Source organism: Candoia aspera, chromosome 11 (genome assembly GCF_035149785.1).
Source record: "Candoia aspera isolate rCanAsp1 chromosome 11, rCanAsp1.hap2, whole genome shotgun sequence".
Taxonomy (NCBI): domain Eukaryota; kingdom Metazoa; phylum Chordata; class Lepidosauria; order Squamata; family Boidae; genus Candoia; species Candoia aspera.
Genome location: NC_086163.1, coordinates 20,718,754 through 20,732,504, shown reverse-complemented (window position 1 = coordinate 20,732,504; position 13,751 = coordinate 20,718,754). Strand labels below are relative to the sequence as shown.

General features: G+C 51.1%; 1 protein-coding gene across 1 annotated transcript; it reads right to left on the bottom strand.

The window, feature by feature from the left end:
• Window positions 1–693: 693 nt before the first annotated feature.
• IRX5 (iroquois homeobox 5) lies at window positions 694–5,349 on the bottom strand. Its single transcript, XM_063312837.1, has 3 exons — window positions 4,969–5,349; window positions 2,621–3,026; window positions 694–2,032 (listed from the first exon to the last, which is right to left on the bottom strand). The coding sequence occupies exons 1-3, from the start codon at window positions 5,218–5,220 to the stop codon at window positions 1,254–1,256; spliced, it is 1,437 nt and encodes a 478-aa protein (XP_063168907.1). The 5' UTR covers window positions 5,221–5,349; the 3' UTR covers window positions 694–1,253.
• Between the last annotated feature and the right edge of the window lie 8,402 nt (window positions 5,350–13,751).

Here is a 13,751-nt window from a genome sequence, read left to right as displayed (position 1 = left end):
TCAGACTATGTGGCATCAGGACCATAATTCCAAGTTGAATTACCTCCCCCGATCAGCACAATTTGCAGAGTCCCTTGACTTTCTGGCCTGCGTAATATCCGCCCGCTTCAGTGTCTCTCATAGGTTTCTGTTCCCTACTATTGAACTCTCTCTCTCTCTCTCTCTCTCTCCCCGCCCCCCCCCCCAACCCGTCACTCCAACAACTCAGATTTAGAGACTTTCCCCAAATCCAGTAACCTTCCAAAGCCGCTTTCAGGCTACTGGGAATAATGATATTTTCCGCTTTCTCAACATAAACAAGGCGGGAGGATTCATTAAAATATTTCCTTTGTTCATCCCCCCCCCCTTTGTTTGTTACATTCGGGTTTCCACCAAAAAACGGTCGGTATTTCTTTCCTTTTCAAAACGTATTTTTCATTTTAATGCATATAAAAATAAATCTATGGTTTAATTTCACACTGGACCGAGGGTGTCTGTGATTTATACCAAATAAGCACAGTTTGACTACCTTTCGCACGGAAAGTTGTTAATCTTAGGTAATAATATTATACTGCTAATAATTCAATAAGCAGATATATACATACACACACACACAGACACACATATATAAACAATTTGGGAAAGGACACAAATGCATGTGTGTGTGCGTGTATATGTATATCTATCTATCTATTTATATATATATATATATATATATATATATATAACTATGTATAGAGAACCAAACACCAACATTATGGCTGTACAGGTGGTTGGATTTTATAATTTACTTCAAAGATACTGTATAATCGATTTAAATACAAAACAGCTACATTAAATATACAGAATAAGATTTCATACAAATCGTATCTGTTCTTTCCCCTGTGTGCGAGTGTATCTCCACATACCCACCATATCTTGCAGTTCTGTTTAAGACTTCTAAAAGCTGCGTTTTCAAATAAATTATAAAGCTGATTTGGAAACGGGTCAGGACTTTTCATTTTTCTTTTCTTTTCTTTCTTTCTTTCTTTCTCTCTCTCTTTCTTTCTGTTCCACCCTTCCCCCACCATTTTGGCAGCGTGAAAAAAGCCCAAATCAAGACCGGGTCGGTTGGAAATAAATGTCGAAAAACCGCCAACGACAAAGAAGCAGAAGGGGGTGGGGAAAAACGGAAAGAGCGGAGAGGGGGGCAGCTTTCTCTTCCCCCAAAGAAAGGGCGGAACAGCCTCCAGTCCCGTCTCGGAGCTCAGGTTAAGTTCGGAAGAAGTTGGAGATTAAATGTGCGACATACCTTTCTTTACTTCGTAAGGCGAGTCTTTGCTAAACTCGTACTGGCTCTGACTTCGGAGCATTTTCGCGTCTTTCGCCAAGGTTTCCGCTCTGTTCAAAAGGGTCTGGTTTAATCCGTTAAAATGGGGGCTGGGGGCGCCCGCCGTGGCCGTGTTGCTGTGCAGGTGTCCGAAGGAAGTGTAGTTCGTGTACCCGGGGTAAAAGGGGCTGGTGGCGTAATAGAGGGGCCGCGGGAGCACCGAGGCGGCGGCGCCGTTGGGGAAGGGGCAGGTCGTGGCCGAAGGGGAGCGCGCCGTCGGGGACTGCGCCGACCCGCTTAAGCCCGAAGGAGTCTGAGGGGGCGTCTCGCCGCTGCCCGCTTCCTTGGCTTTGTCCGCGGAGGTGGCGATCTCCGCCAGGGACCACAGCTTGGGCTTCGCAAGCGCCCCCGGGCCGGCCGCCTGCGGAGGCGCCTGGGGCGAGTGAATGACCGACGTGCCGTGGCTGGAAGGCAGGCTCGGGTGCAGGTCCGTCGAAGGGGGTCTGTACTGGGCGGGCGGGGGCTCGTCGCTGCTGCTGCCGCCGCCGGCCCCGGGATGCAGCAGCTGCTGGTGGTGAGCCTGGAGAAGGAGGCGGCCCGCCGGCCCGCAGTGCACCAAAGGCGGCGAGGCGCCGACGGTTCTTTTGGGAAGCGCCTGCTCGGGGCTTTCCTTACAATCCGAGTCGCTGGAGGCGCCGCCGTCGGCTTCTTTGCCGGCTCCGACGCCTTTCGGGTCTCCGGTGCCTGCGGAGAAAGGCCAGGGAGGCCCAGGGCCGCCGTCAGACCTCTGCAGCTCAGCGCTCGCCTTCACACAACCCTGAACCTGAGGCCGTTCGCTGCCTGCTTTTCCACAGAGCAGACGGGCCGGAAAGGTGACCCGGGGGCTGAGTTGGCAGAACAGGCTAAGCCACCTTAACCGACAGGAAAAAGAACAACACCCATTCCTCCTCAAGTTTCCCGGTCGTGCGAACGAGGCCGCTGGCTCTCTCCCTGACCTGTTTAAGCGGGTTGTGTGAACACAGACAGCCGCTCTTTCTCTTTCCCCAGCCTCTTTCCCAATTTGACGGGCTACAAAGAGGTGCTGAGCACTGTTCCAGGATGGCCTTCCTCGCTTCTTCTGCGCCTTAAAAGCCACTGGAGCCCCCCCTCCCCATTCTTCCGCAGAGGACCCCGACTTGAAAGTAGGGAGACCGACCACCCCACCCCACGCCTCTCCTCCACCCCAACACATGTAAGCGCATGGGGGGCGGGTGGGTTGGAACGGTCCTGCCCATCGCTTCCAAGCGCCCGAAGCCAACTCAGCTGCGTTGGGGAAAGGAGACCGTTCCTTACCGAGCTGGCCCGGCTCCGGCTCGCCCTTCTCCTCCAGTTTGGCTGGATCCTCGTCGTCGTTCTTCTCCAGGTCGATGTTCTCTTCTTCCTCCTCGTCCTCGCTGCGGTTCCGCGGCGTCCAGGTCATCTTGTTCTCCTTCTTGAGGCGCCGGCGGGCGTTGGCGAACCAGGTGGAGACCTGGGTGAGGGTCATCTTGGTGATGATGGCCAGCATGATCTTCTCGCCCTTGGTCGGGTAGGGGTTCTTGCGGTGCTCGTTCAGCCAGGCCTTCAGCGTGGCGGTGGCGTCCCGAGTCGCGTTCTTTCGGTACGCCGGATCCCCGTAGGGGTAGGAGCCCAGGGGTGCGGCGTACGGATGGTACCCCAAGGACCCCGCCATGCCGGGGGTGTGGTCGTAGGGGGAGCCCTGCAGAAACGAGAAGGAGAGGGAGGAGAGGCGAAGCAGGCCCAAGTGAGACGGCGGCCACGGGTAGGTCCAGGCACGCCATCTGGAAACTCCGCGGAGTTCCTGCAGTCTGGAGGCCAGAAAGGTCCGCAGCGTGCATTTGGATGGATAATATTCAGCGTCCTTTTAGGAGAGCATTTCTCCTGCCCACCCGCTTGCCACACAAATAATGATAGCCGCCACCACCACCACCACCACCACCACCACCACCACAATAATATAATAATAATAATAATAATAATAATAAACCGGTTTAGAAGGAAACCTTGGCAAGGTAGGCAACACGGGTCGCCCGAACGTCTGGATGCAGGCAGAGAAGGTTCCACTCGGAACTACTGCATTTTTCCACCGTTACCTTTGCTACCTCCCCCCCCCCCCGCTCCGCTTCCCTCTACGCCGCCTGTAAACAGCAACAAATTACACCCCGCCTCCTCCCCTTTTAATTAAAAGCAACCTTTCTCCCAAACCCTCGCGCACCCGTTTTTATTTTCATTTTTCGCTTGGGAGCTGGTAGTGACTGGGCGGAAAACAAGACGCTCGCAGAAGGGGGCGAGGAAAGAGCCTGGCTCAGCTAAATCTGGTTTTAAACCAAGCTAATCGGATTCAAATCGAGTTCAGTCCCAGGGTTCTCCCAGAGGCCTAATGCGGTTACCTTAAACATGGATTTGGTTGGACAGAACCCTGGGAAGGCAGGCACAGCTAGAGGCATTTCTGCGGAGCAAAAACAAACGCGGGTTGATTTGCTTTATTTATATTGGTTCTGTAAAGATTTCCAGGCACGGTTCCGTATTGCCCCGATAGTTCAGCAGGCAATTTCGCAAATCTCCCTTTTCCACCTATGCATATTACTGCGGTGATGATTTCTCAGTCGACTTGCTGCTGCTGAGAATCGAGGATTTGTAGTTTCGCAGGACCCAGGAAAGCTTAATAGGGCTGTGTTAAAAAGAGCGAAGAGGTCCGTTTTTCTCCTATCTGACCGCCTCCCCCTCCCCCGTCCCCTTCTCCGTCAGCCAAACTGAGGGGCATCTAAACTGATTGACCTGACTTGAATTCAAAGAAGGTCAGGAGGATGGCTGGCGGGCGGGGGGGGCGGGGGGAGCGGAGCGTTCCGAGGTACACATACAAAAATAAAGTGATGGCATGGGAATCTTTCAAAAGCCAACCACGCGACGCCTAAAAATTCTTTCTTTCTTTCTTTCTTTCTTTCTTTCTTTCTTTCTTTCTTTCTTTCTTTCTTTCTTTCTTTCTTTCTTTCTTTCTTTCTTTCTTTCTTTCTCTTTTTCCTTCCTTCCTTCTCCCTCCTCTCCGAATTTCAAAAAACCCTTTCGCACCTTCTTCACGACCCAGATTCTAATCCGAAAGAGCAGGTCCCTCCTTTTCTCATACTCGGCGAACCCGTTTCCGCGGCTACCAGTACCTTCCTAGTCTTTACTCCCAAATAAACACGCGGGGAGGACCCGGCTGCTGCAGCCGATGCTCCTTAGGGTTTTGCGGGAGGGGAGCAGACAGCAATTCCCCCTAAGGGTTTTTTTGGGGGGGACAGAGAGGGGGAGAATGTTCTCCATTTGGGCGGAAGCAGGATCCGGCGCAACCTGTCTTCTTTTAGGGGAAGCCAGTGGGCCCGAGACTTCGCAGTGAAGGGCCCGGAGCCTCTAGGCGGCCGGGCTTGCATTCCGTCCGCTCTCGGCGTCTTTTCCCCCTTTTCCGGGGGGATTTCGCCTGCAGCCAGAGCCGCTTCTCCAACCCTCCAAAGGAAAGCAGTAGCCCCCGGCGTCCTCCCCTCCTTTCTGCCCCCGACCCGGGGCTTCCTACTCGCCTAAGCCCCCTGCCCACTCCTGCCTCTCCAGCCAGCGGGGAGGAAGGTCGGGGAACTGGAGAGAGCCACCCGCCTGCGCTCTCTTACCACGTAAGAGGAGAAGGCAGCTGCGGCCGCCGCCGCCGCCGGGTCCGTGCCGTACTGGAGGTGGGAGTTGTAGCCGGGCGAGGGAGCGCTGAAGGCGGTCGAGCCGGCGTACGGGGAAAAAGCCGAGCCGGACGACGATCTGCCCAGTTCATCCGTCCTGGGGCCAGAGATCACGCTGGTGCTGTACGCCGGGCAGGAATAGAGGGCCAAGGAAGCCGACGGCTGATACAAGTAACCCTGAGGATACGACATGGCCGGAAGCTGCTGGCAGATCTCCGCCAGCCAGCCAGCCCGGCAGCAGCTGCCGCCAAGCGCAGCGCCGCTTCTCGCTCCTCGCTTCTCGCTACGGCCCTCGCTCTCCCCGGCGCGCGTCGTCGGAGCCTGCCGCGGCGGGCGCTTCTGCCAGCGGGCGGGCAGAGAGCCCCTTCGCTTGACGCGCGCCCTCTTCGCCGCCTCCCCTCTGCAGCGGCTCTAGCTGGACGCTCCGGCGCGCGGCACCTTTTCCCCCCCTCTTCCCAGGCGTCTTCTAAGGTTCCTGGTCCCCCGCCCTCCGCTGGACGGGAAAGGGCGCTTTCTCCTCTTTCGCTCGCTCGCCCGCCCGCTCGCCTGCCTTCTTGCCCACCCGCCCGCCGCCCCCCTTCCCTTTGCGTGCTCCGCCAAAGGTCCTGCCAAGACGCGAAGTTGGAAATTGAGGATTCTGACGCCTCCGACGCAACGCGCCCAGGCTCCACCTTCCGCGGGGGTGTTGGCGGAGCGAGAGAGAGAGAGAGAAGAGAGAAGGAGGGAAGGAGGGAAGGAGGGAGGGAGAGACAGGGAGAGGCGGAGGGGAAGGGGGAGAAGAAGGGAGAGAGAAGGGAAGGGAGAAGAAAAAGTAAAAGAAACCCGAAGCTGGTTCGTGCTTGTGCTGGCCACAGCCAAACCCGACCAGCCAGAAACCTCTCTCTCTCTTTCTCTCTCTCCCCCCCACACGCCCCCCTTCTCTTCCCGGCTCAATTGCGCCGGCCTCTGGCAATCAACAGCCAAGCTGTTTAGCAAAGATCACCTCCAACTTTCTTCATTTGCTAAATACACCATCAGCGCAATTTCTCTTTTGATTTATAGCAAAGTGCTTGCCGGCTAGGTCGCTCGCTCTCGCGCTGGCGGGCCTACTCTGTAATGCGAATGCATTCACTTGATGAAATAGGTCTCTTAACAAGATTTACTAGCAAGAGAGAAAGAAAGAGAAAGGAAGGAAGGAAGGAAGGAAGGAAGGAAGGAAGGAAGGAAGGGCTTTTCGAATAAGCAAATCTTGGAATAAGAAACTGAAAAAGAATTTCAAATAAATCAAAAGCCATCTCTCAAAAACGAAGAGATGGGAAAACAAACTCTTTTCACCTTTGGCATTGTTTTGCTAGCCTAGATGCCTTTGAGGTTCCTACTAATGTCGTTGCTGTTATTGTTATTGTTATTATTATTACAGATGCCTTCCCATGAAGGATTCCCCCCCCCCCTCGATAGCGACACGTCTCTGGGGCACAGAAAGCTACACTCGAGAGGAATCCAATTCTTATTTGTTCGATCCCTTCTCTCTTCCGTTTTTCAAGCACAGCAGCTGCAGAGGACCCGGCCTGGGAACTTACTTGCTTAAAATTACAGCTCAGTTGTACAGGTTTGCCAAGGTGGGGTTCAAGTCTCCCCTTTCTACCTTTTAGGGTTGCTGGGAAGATCTTCTAGCAAGGGAGAGATTCCCAGGATACTACCATTTCAAATGATGAGATGCTTGCTTGAGGGATACAATAACAATGCCAGTAACAAACTATAACCCAAAACCGAATATGATTTAGCGCTTAACTGACTCTCTGATTCGCACATCGGGAGCCAAACCAGCTGCCTAAAGTTGTCTCCCTCTTTCATTTCTCTTAACAGGTCCTGACCAGAGACAAGAACATGCGACTCCCTGTATCCACCGCCCCGGTCCCACCCCCAGATCTGTTCCTTACTCTTGCCCAGTTAGGCAGGGGAAAAGGCGAAATCTCCCCACACAGCGCTTTCCGCAGAGACTGAGAAGGCTGGGCATGTTTGCAAAGTTGTCTCGAGCACAGACAAAACTTTCACGCTGCCTGCTTGTTGTGACAATAGGGGAATGTCGGTTGGTTTCTGCCTCCGTAGCAGAAAAGAAAAGGGGGGGGGGGTCCAGAGGAAAAACGGGAGGGGGCGGCGGAGGAGAGAGAAAGATGCTGCGGAAGGGCCTGCTGGGTGAAGCTTGGCCGGGGCATCTTAAAAAAATAATAATCCAGGTATCTTTACTTTTCCCCACCCCCACTTAAACCCCATAAAAGGGTAGTAGCGAAAGCAGATTAAAACCAGATGGAGAGGAGAAAGTCCACGCCGATCGCAGAATGTAATCTCCTTTGATTCTATTTCCCAGATATCTATTTCCCAGCGGGATCGCGTCCTCGCGTTTTCCTCCCCCCCGCCCGCTTTCGCAGGAGAGGATCTCTTATGTCTGCCGCCTCCCTCCATCTAAACGGGTCGTCCTTCCAAACCGCCTTCCGAAAACAGCTTTCCACCGCGGTCGCTGCGCTTCCGAAGTTTCCCTTTCAGCCTCGAAGACAGTATCGCTGCAGAGAGGAAAGTCCATCGTGTCGTTCCCCCCACCACCCCCACCCGGGCACGCACGACTGCTTAGTGCAAACGCGCAGAGAGCCAGCCCGCAAAGCCAGCCCGCTGGGCCAAGGGGGCTTTCTGGCTGTGACTCGCCCCGCAGCCCCGGGGGATGGGTGGGTGGCCGCGGTCTCCTCTGGGCGACATCTGAGCGTTCCTTTGGGCCCCTCGTCCCCCAGGCTGGTGGAACGCAGAGGCTGCGCCTGGCAGCAGCCAAGTTTTTAGGCGAAAGATGATGCTCTCCGCTTAAGTCTTCGCGGAACTTTCCGGCGAGGTTGAATTCTGCACGTCGCTTTCTTGCTTCCTTTAGTCAGGGGGCGCGGGGGACGGGAGGAGGGGGAACAGAGAGAGATAGAGAGACAGCTGTGCCGAAAGCTGAAGAAGACAGAACGCAAAGGACGTGGTGGGGCGTGGGGAGGTTAGCGGCAGGGACAACCCTGTTTCTCTCGCCTAGAGCTCCGAGCGCAGAATCGGCTGGGAAGCGAGTATTGGGCGTCCGTGTCTTTCAGCCAAGCGGGTGTCTGTCCCTCTTAGCCGGGAGAGGCTACGACCTTCGGAGGAGGCTAAGTTCGGACACCTCCACCCGCTCACTCGGAAATACCCGCCCCTTGATTTCAGCCGGGACGTTCAGGCGACTTCAGAAAGTTCTCAGCGAAGTGGGGCTGCAATTGATGACGTAGCAGGATCGATCACCACGAAACTGGCATTATTGAAAACCTATCCGAAAGATGGGTAATTCCCAGTCCTCAGAACGGAACCATTTATTAATGGTAATAATAATTAAGAAGAAAAACAGCTCCCCCGCCTCCCATTTCTTCTTAAAGAGAGCTGCGGCTTGAGGCTTGCCGCCGATCCAGCCTGCTCTTTCAGGGACTTTGCAAAACGGGAGCCCGGGTCTTACTCCCGAGTAACGCACGCACCGTTTCGGGATACGACCTGTAAGTACAGACGGATTTAGCTGGGCTCCAGCAAAGCGTTTAAGTTGGAGTCTACCGGACTTACTCGGAAGTAAATTTCATGGGATTTAATAGGATCTCTCCAGGATGTCCCCTCGCTTTTTCCCTTCCATTTCTCTTCCCCGCACCTTCTCCCCCACCTCCAGTAGCTGCACATAATTGTCCAAATTCGACCAAAAAGCTCCAGTCGTCTCTCCCCATCCCAATTAAAGAAAAACAAAGACTACTAAAGTCTTGGACTGAGGATGAGATTTCAGAAAACCCACCAAATTCTAACTATTCAAACTCTGATCAAAACTTTCCCAGAGAAATGGTTGGCTCTCCCAGGATCTTGGCTGGTAGTTTTGTCATTCTTCCGGATCAAAGAAAGGGAGAGAAAGAAGAAAAGAACCGGAGTGCTTGATGAACACCTCGTCCTAGACAACTGATCCAGAGCAGGCAAACCTCCAGAGACTTTTTGCCTTTGCATATTTATTGATTCCTCTTCCTTCCTCTGATCGCGCTACTAAATTCTTTTTATGTGCTTGAAGGGTGCACACTCTTGGCTGGAGAATAATAATAATAATAATAATAATAATAATAATAATAATAGATTCTAAGGCTTTTGGATCAACTGTAGTTTGCTAAATGTTGGGTTAGGGTTAGGGTTTGCTAAATGTTGGGAAAGAAAGAAAGAAAGAAAAAGAAAGAAAGAAAGAAAGAGGGAGGGAGGGAGGGAGGGAAGGAAGGAAGGAAGGAAGGAAGGAGAACAATACTAAAAATATGTAATGATCTGAATAAAACCATCCTGAAATGGTAGACAGGATTTCTTGAAATAGAGAGGCCTCTTTCTTACAGGAATGGGGTACTCTAAACTCAACTTGTACTGAGGGAAGGCCATGTTGCCCAAGCCATTTCTAGACTGGACATCCAGCTAGAGGCCCCAAGAAACCTTCCCTGTGTGAAAATGCAAGGCTTCCTTTCTCCTTAGTTTTTCCATTTAGGCAAAACCATAACAGGCCAATATATTTTGAATGCCTCCTCCCCTGTCAAGCTCATCCTGGTGTTAAATTAGAGCTAGGATTAGAGTGAGACCAAGGTTCATGTCTGCCCTCAGGCACTGAAGCTCAATGGATGATTTGAGGTCTTTCAGCCCAAGCTGTCTTCCAGGGTTGGTTGTGTTGTTGTGAGAAAAAGTGAGGGAAGGGAAAGTGCTAGGTATGGTCTTTTGAGCTCCCAGAGATAAAATGGGATATGCATTTAACAAAGAAGTAATAGTTTCTATTGATCCTCTTACCCAATTTTCCTTGTCTCTTTTATTTTGGCATGATTCATGTATAGAATTGCAATATGCTATAGTCCTATATCAACTTTTCCCAACCAGCTGCTGGACTACAACTTCCAACATTTCTCTCCAAGTTCTGAAAATCATTTTCTCAGGGAAGATGATCATACACAATTAACCAGGAATATGGGTTGCTGCACAACGGAGTTTTCATTCCCCAAACTTTGCAGTTGGCAACAGATATTTGCAGTTGACTGCAAATATCGCAGGAACTTAAACCAATGTGCACTCTACCCTGGTCCACAAGCCCTGGAATCCAGGATTTGCACTGCAGGTCCAACCAATTTTAAAACCTGCTTTATTGTCCCATGAGTCAGTCCCAAGGGCTACCAGGAATTGCAGCAATACTTTCACTATTAACATCCCTATATTTATTATTATTCTTTATTACTAAAGTAATATTATTACCATTTCCAAAATCCGGCCAAGAAGTCTGCAGGGACTTGTCCAGGCAGTCACCAGGAGTCAATACTGACTCGAAGGCACAAAAAAATATTATTATATTTATCATAATGCTGTTTAAGAGATTTTGTAAAAGACTTTATGATTAAATAACTGGTATTTAAAATCAACCCGTTCAAAATCTGTAACATAAGCACCTGCCATTTTCATATAAAGAGGCTATGGGAAGGAACGGGAAAAAGAGTTTTTCATTTTTTTTTTAAAGAATGAAGGGAATGAGTAAACTGGAAGGACAAAATCAACAGCGTTTTGTTTTGTTTTAATAGCAGCTGCTGGGCTTCAGCTAACATTCGGGACTACGTTACCCAGACGCCTCTCTGCTCTCCTCGTCTCCCTCCGTCTCTTTTCTACCTGCTCATTGGCTCCTGCCTCGGGCGTGTGGCCGAACGGCCCACCTCGATTGGTTAATCAACTGCCACTCGGGGTGGCGCCGGCAAAGGTGGGCAGGGCGTGCCGCGGAGGCGCTGTGGCCCTGAGGGAGCTGCGACAAAGGAGGCTGCCGCTGCTGCTTCGTTTCCCCCCTCCCCTCCTGCGTTCCTGGGCTGGCGCTTCCGCAGGCGGGAGCCGGAGCGCCCAGGTGAGCCAGCCGGGAGGAGAGGCCACCCCTAGGAGGAGGAGCAGAGCCGGGCATCCCCCTTTGGCGACGCGGGGGCCGGGGGAACCCTTTCCCCCAGGAACCTAGGTTTACCTTAGGAGCGCATCCCTTGCCTTACCCCAGATCCCCCCTGCCCACATTGGCCCGCCTTGCAAGCGGGGCTTCCTTGGCTCTGGAGCGGGGCTTTGCAAATGGCAAGCGCGGCAGCGCTGGCTATTCGGCTGTGACTCCCCCCCCCCTCCTCCTCTTTTTTCTTTCTTTTTTGCCTCGCTGTCTAAATAGAGCCGGTCTCGCTTGCAATCTATGGGCTTCCTCCCTCGGCTCCTTCCCGCGTCGGCTTGCAGCGGCTGGAGCGCTCCGCGGATGTCGCGCGCCGCTGGGCTGTCTTCGGGCGCTCCTCCGCTGCAGCCGTTGACCGAGGAAGCGCGAGAGCGGGTCTGCGTGGCTCCCAGGTTTCTTCCCCACCCTGGTTGGTCGGCCGGCAGGCAGCTGGCGCGGCGGGCTCCGCAAGGGTGCAGAGTGGATGTCGGCGGGTAAGCCCCTTGAGTTGCTGCGCCAAGGAGAGCAATTAATGGGCGCTAAATTCCGCCGCGCCCCCCGCCCCCCGCCCCCCCATGCTGAAACGGTACCTACATTGTGTCTAGACGTGCGTGGGTGGGTTTTATAGGGCGGCGGGGTGGGTGGTGATAGGGAATGCCAGAGTAGGTGGTTGTACGTTATTCTGGAGCGAGGGTTCCAAATAGGTGTGTGTGTGTGTGTGTGTAAATGCACACTGGGGAAGGTTGGGAATCTATTGGGCAGAGTGCCAAAGTTGCGGGCAGGACCAGCAGACAGCGTTTCCACATCTGAGCACATTTTGTTGCATTTATGTTAGGATGGACTTGTTTTGCATGTAGGCTATATGAGTTGGGTTCACGCATGTGTGAAGCCCTGGTGTGTCTGACTATAGTTAGCCCTTGGTCTAACTGAGATTGTGTTTAACTGTGTTTTTTAAATAGAGTAGAGTAGCAGTAGGCATCACTCTAATGTTTAAACCATGGTTTCTAAACCCCAGGTGCTACGTGAAAGCCAAACGATCACATTTTTGCTTGGTAGAGAATAGGTCAATCCAGCCTTCCTGGCTGAGACAAGCAACCAGGTATAAAATCAGTCATTTTTTGTTTTTTCATCCTACCCATTTCCCGCAGGTGCAGGGTCCACTTTTTGCTGCTCCGTTGGTTGTGACAGTCACGTTTGTGTGATGTGGGAATACAACCACTGTGTACATGTATGTATGTGAAGGAGACAGGTGTATTAGGAGAAACAGAGCTGGTCTCCATACTTGGTCCTCTAGAGAATTTGTACTGTTCAAACCCGCATTTATGGTGTGTGAGGACATTGGATGAAATGTTTTTTAAAAGTCTGGATGATAAAATACAGTAGTTCATTCTTTGGATACAGTAGATGCAATTACAGAGGTACATTTCGTTATTCTGGAGGCTGAATGCTGTACATTTGCTTTCATTCCTGCTTTCTCCGTTCGTTGCGTACAGAGAACCACAATTTCTTCCCTCAAAGTCCTGTACCTTATTTCCTAGCAGCCTCTACTCTTTGTTTAAGTTTGCAGTCTGATGTTTACTTGAAAGAACATCTAGTTTCTGCCAGAAGACCATTCCCCCCACCCCACAATAGTTAGAATAGAATCACAGCCTTAGGACCATAGTCCTAGGATTTATTTCCAAATAAAGGGTGACTGTGATTTGGCTGTACATCTGTCAAATGCTTTGGCCAGAGTAGCTAATTTAAAGTCTGATGGGCTACTGTCAACTCAGGAAGTGACCCAAAGTTGGGCATTGCAGTTCTAAATATTGTCGGATTCAGGTTCATGAACAATTTAGCCCTGCAGATTAACATGCGACCAGACCGAAAGGAAGTGTGCATTGGTATATCATTGGCATAGCTATTGTACACACACAGTATGTTCTTGCGGTATCCTGATGACATTTATATGTCTACAATCTCCAAATTAAATGGCCAATGAAAGCCTGGTTCAATTAAACCAAACTTCCAGAATCTTAAGCAGAGAAATTCAGAGATCGTTTTTTTCCATATGGGTGAGAGAATGTGATTCTTAATCTCAAAGGAGTCCATTGAATTATAAGAACTAAACTGTGTATCCTGTGAAAGACTGTGGAGATTTCATTTCTGGAAACCATGCCACTTTTTTTACACCAGGTTTCTTGGCATTTTTACACACTCAATCCACACAGGTGTGCCCTTTGATCAGTTTTCAAATGGCGAGTGGTCTGATGGTTTGTCACTAACTTCTTTTAAAAAATACTTCCACTCTCTCTTCCCTTCCCATCTCAAAAGAGCGTCTGTCATAATTCACCAACACCACATCTGTGTTCAGTAAATTAGAAATCCCTTTGCAATATTTTTTTAACACATTTAATGTCTTGCACATGAGAGGGACACACAGAGAGAAAGAAATGCCAATGAATAACTTAATTTATTTTCTTGCTTATTTCTTCCCATAGCAGAAAGTAGAGACATTTCAGAAGGATTTCCATTTAGTTGATGACTTGGAAAAAGAAGGTAAGATAATTATTGTGCAATAACACTGCTTAGGTACTATTTGTTTGAATGAATGAATGAATGAATGAATGAATGAATGAATGTTATATTTGCAGGCTCAGTAACTCAGCTTCTTGAATGAAATGTGGCAAGAAAAGGAGTGTGCCATGGCATATATAAGCATCTTTGCCACTTTTCCTTGCCACAGATTTCCTTCATCCTGGAATCCCAACTTTTGAAAGCACTG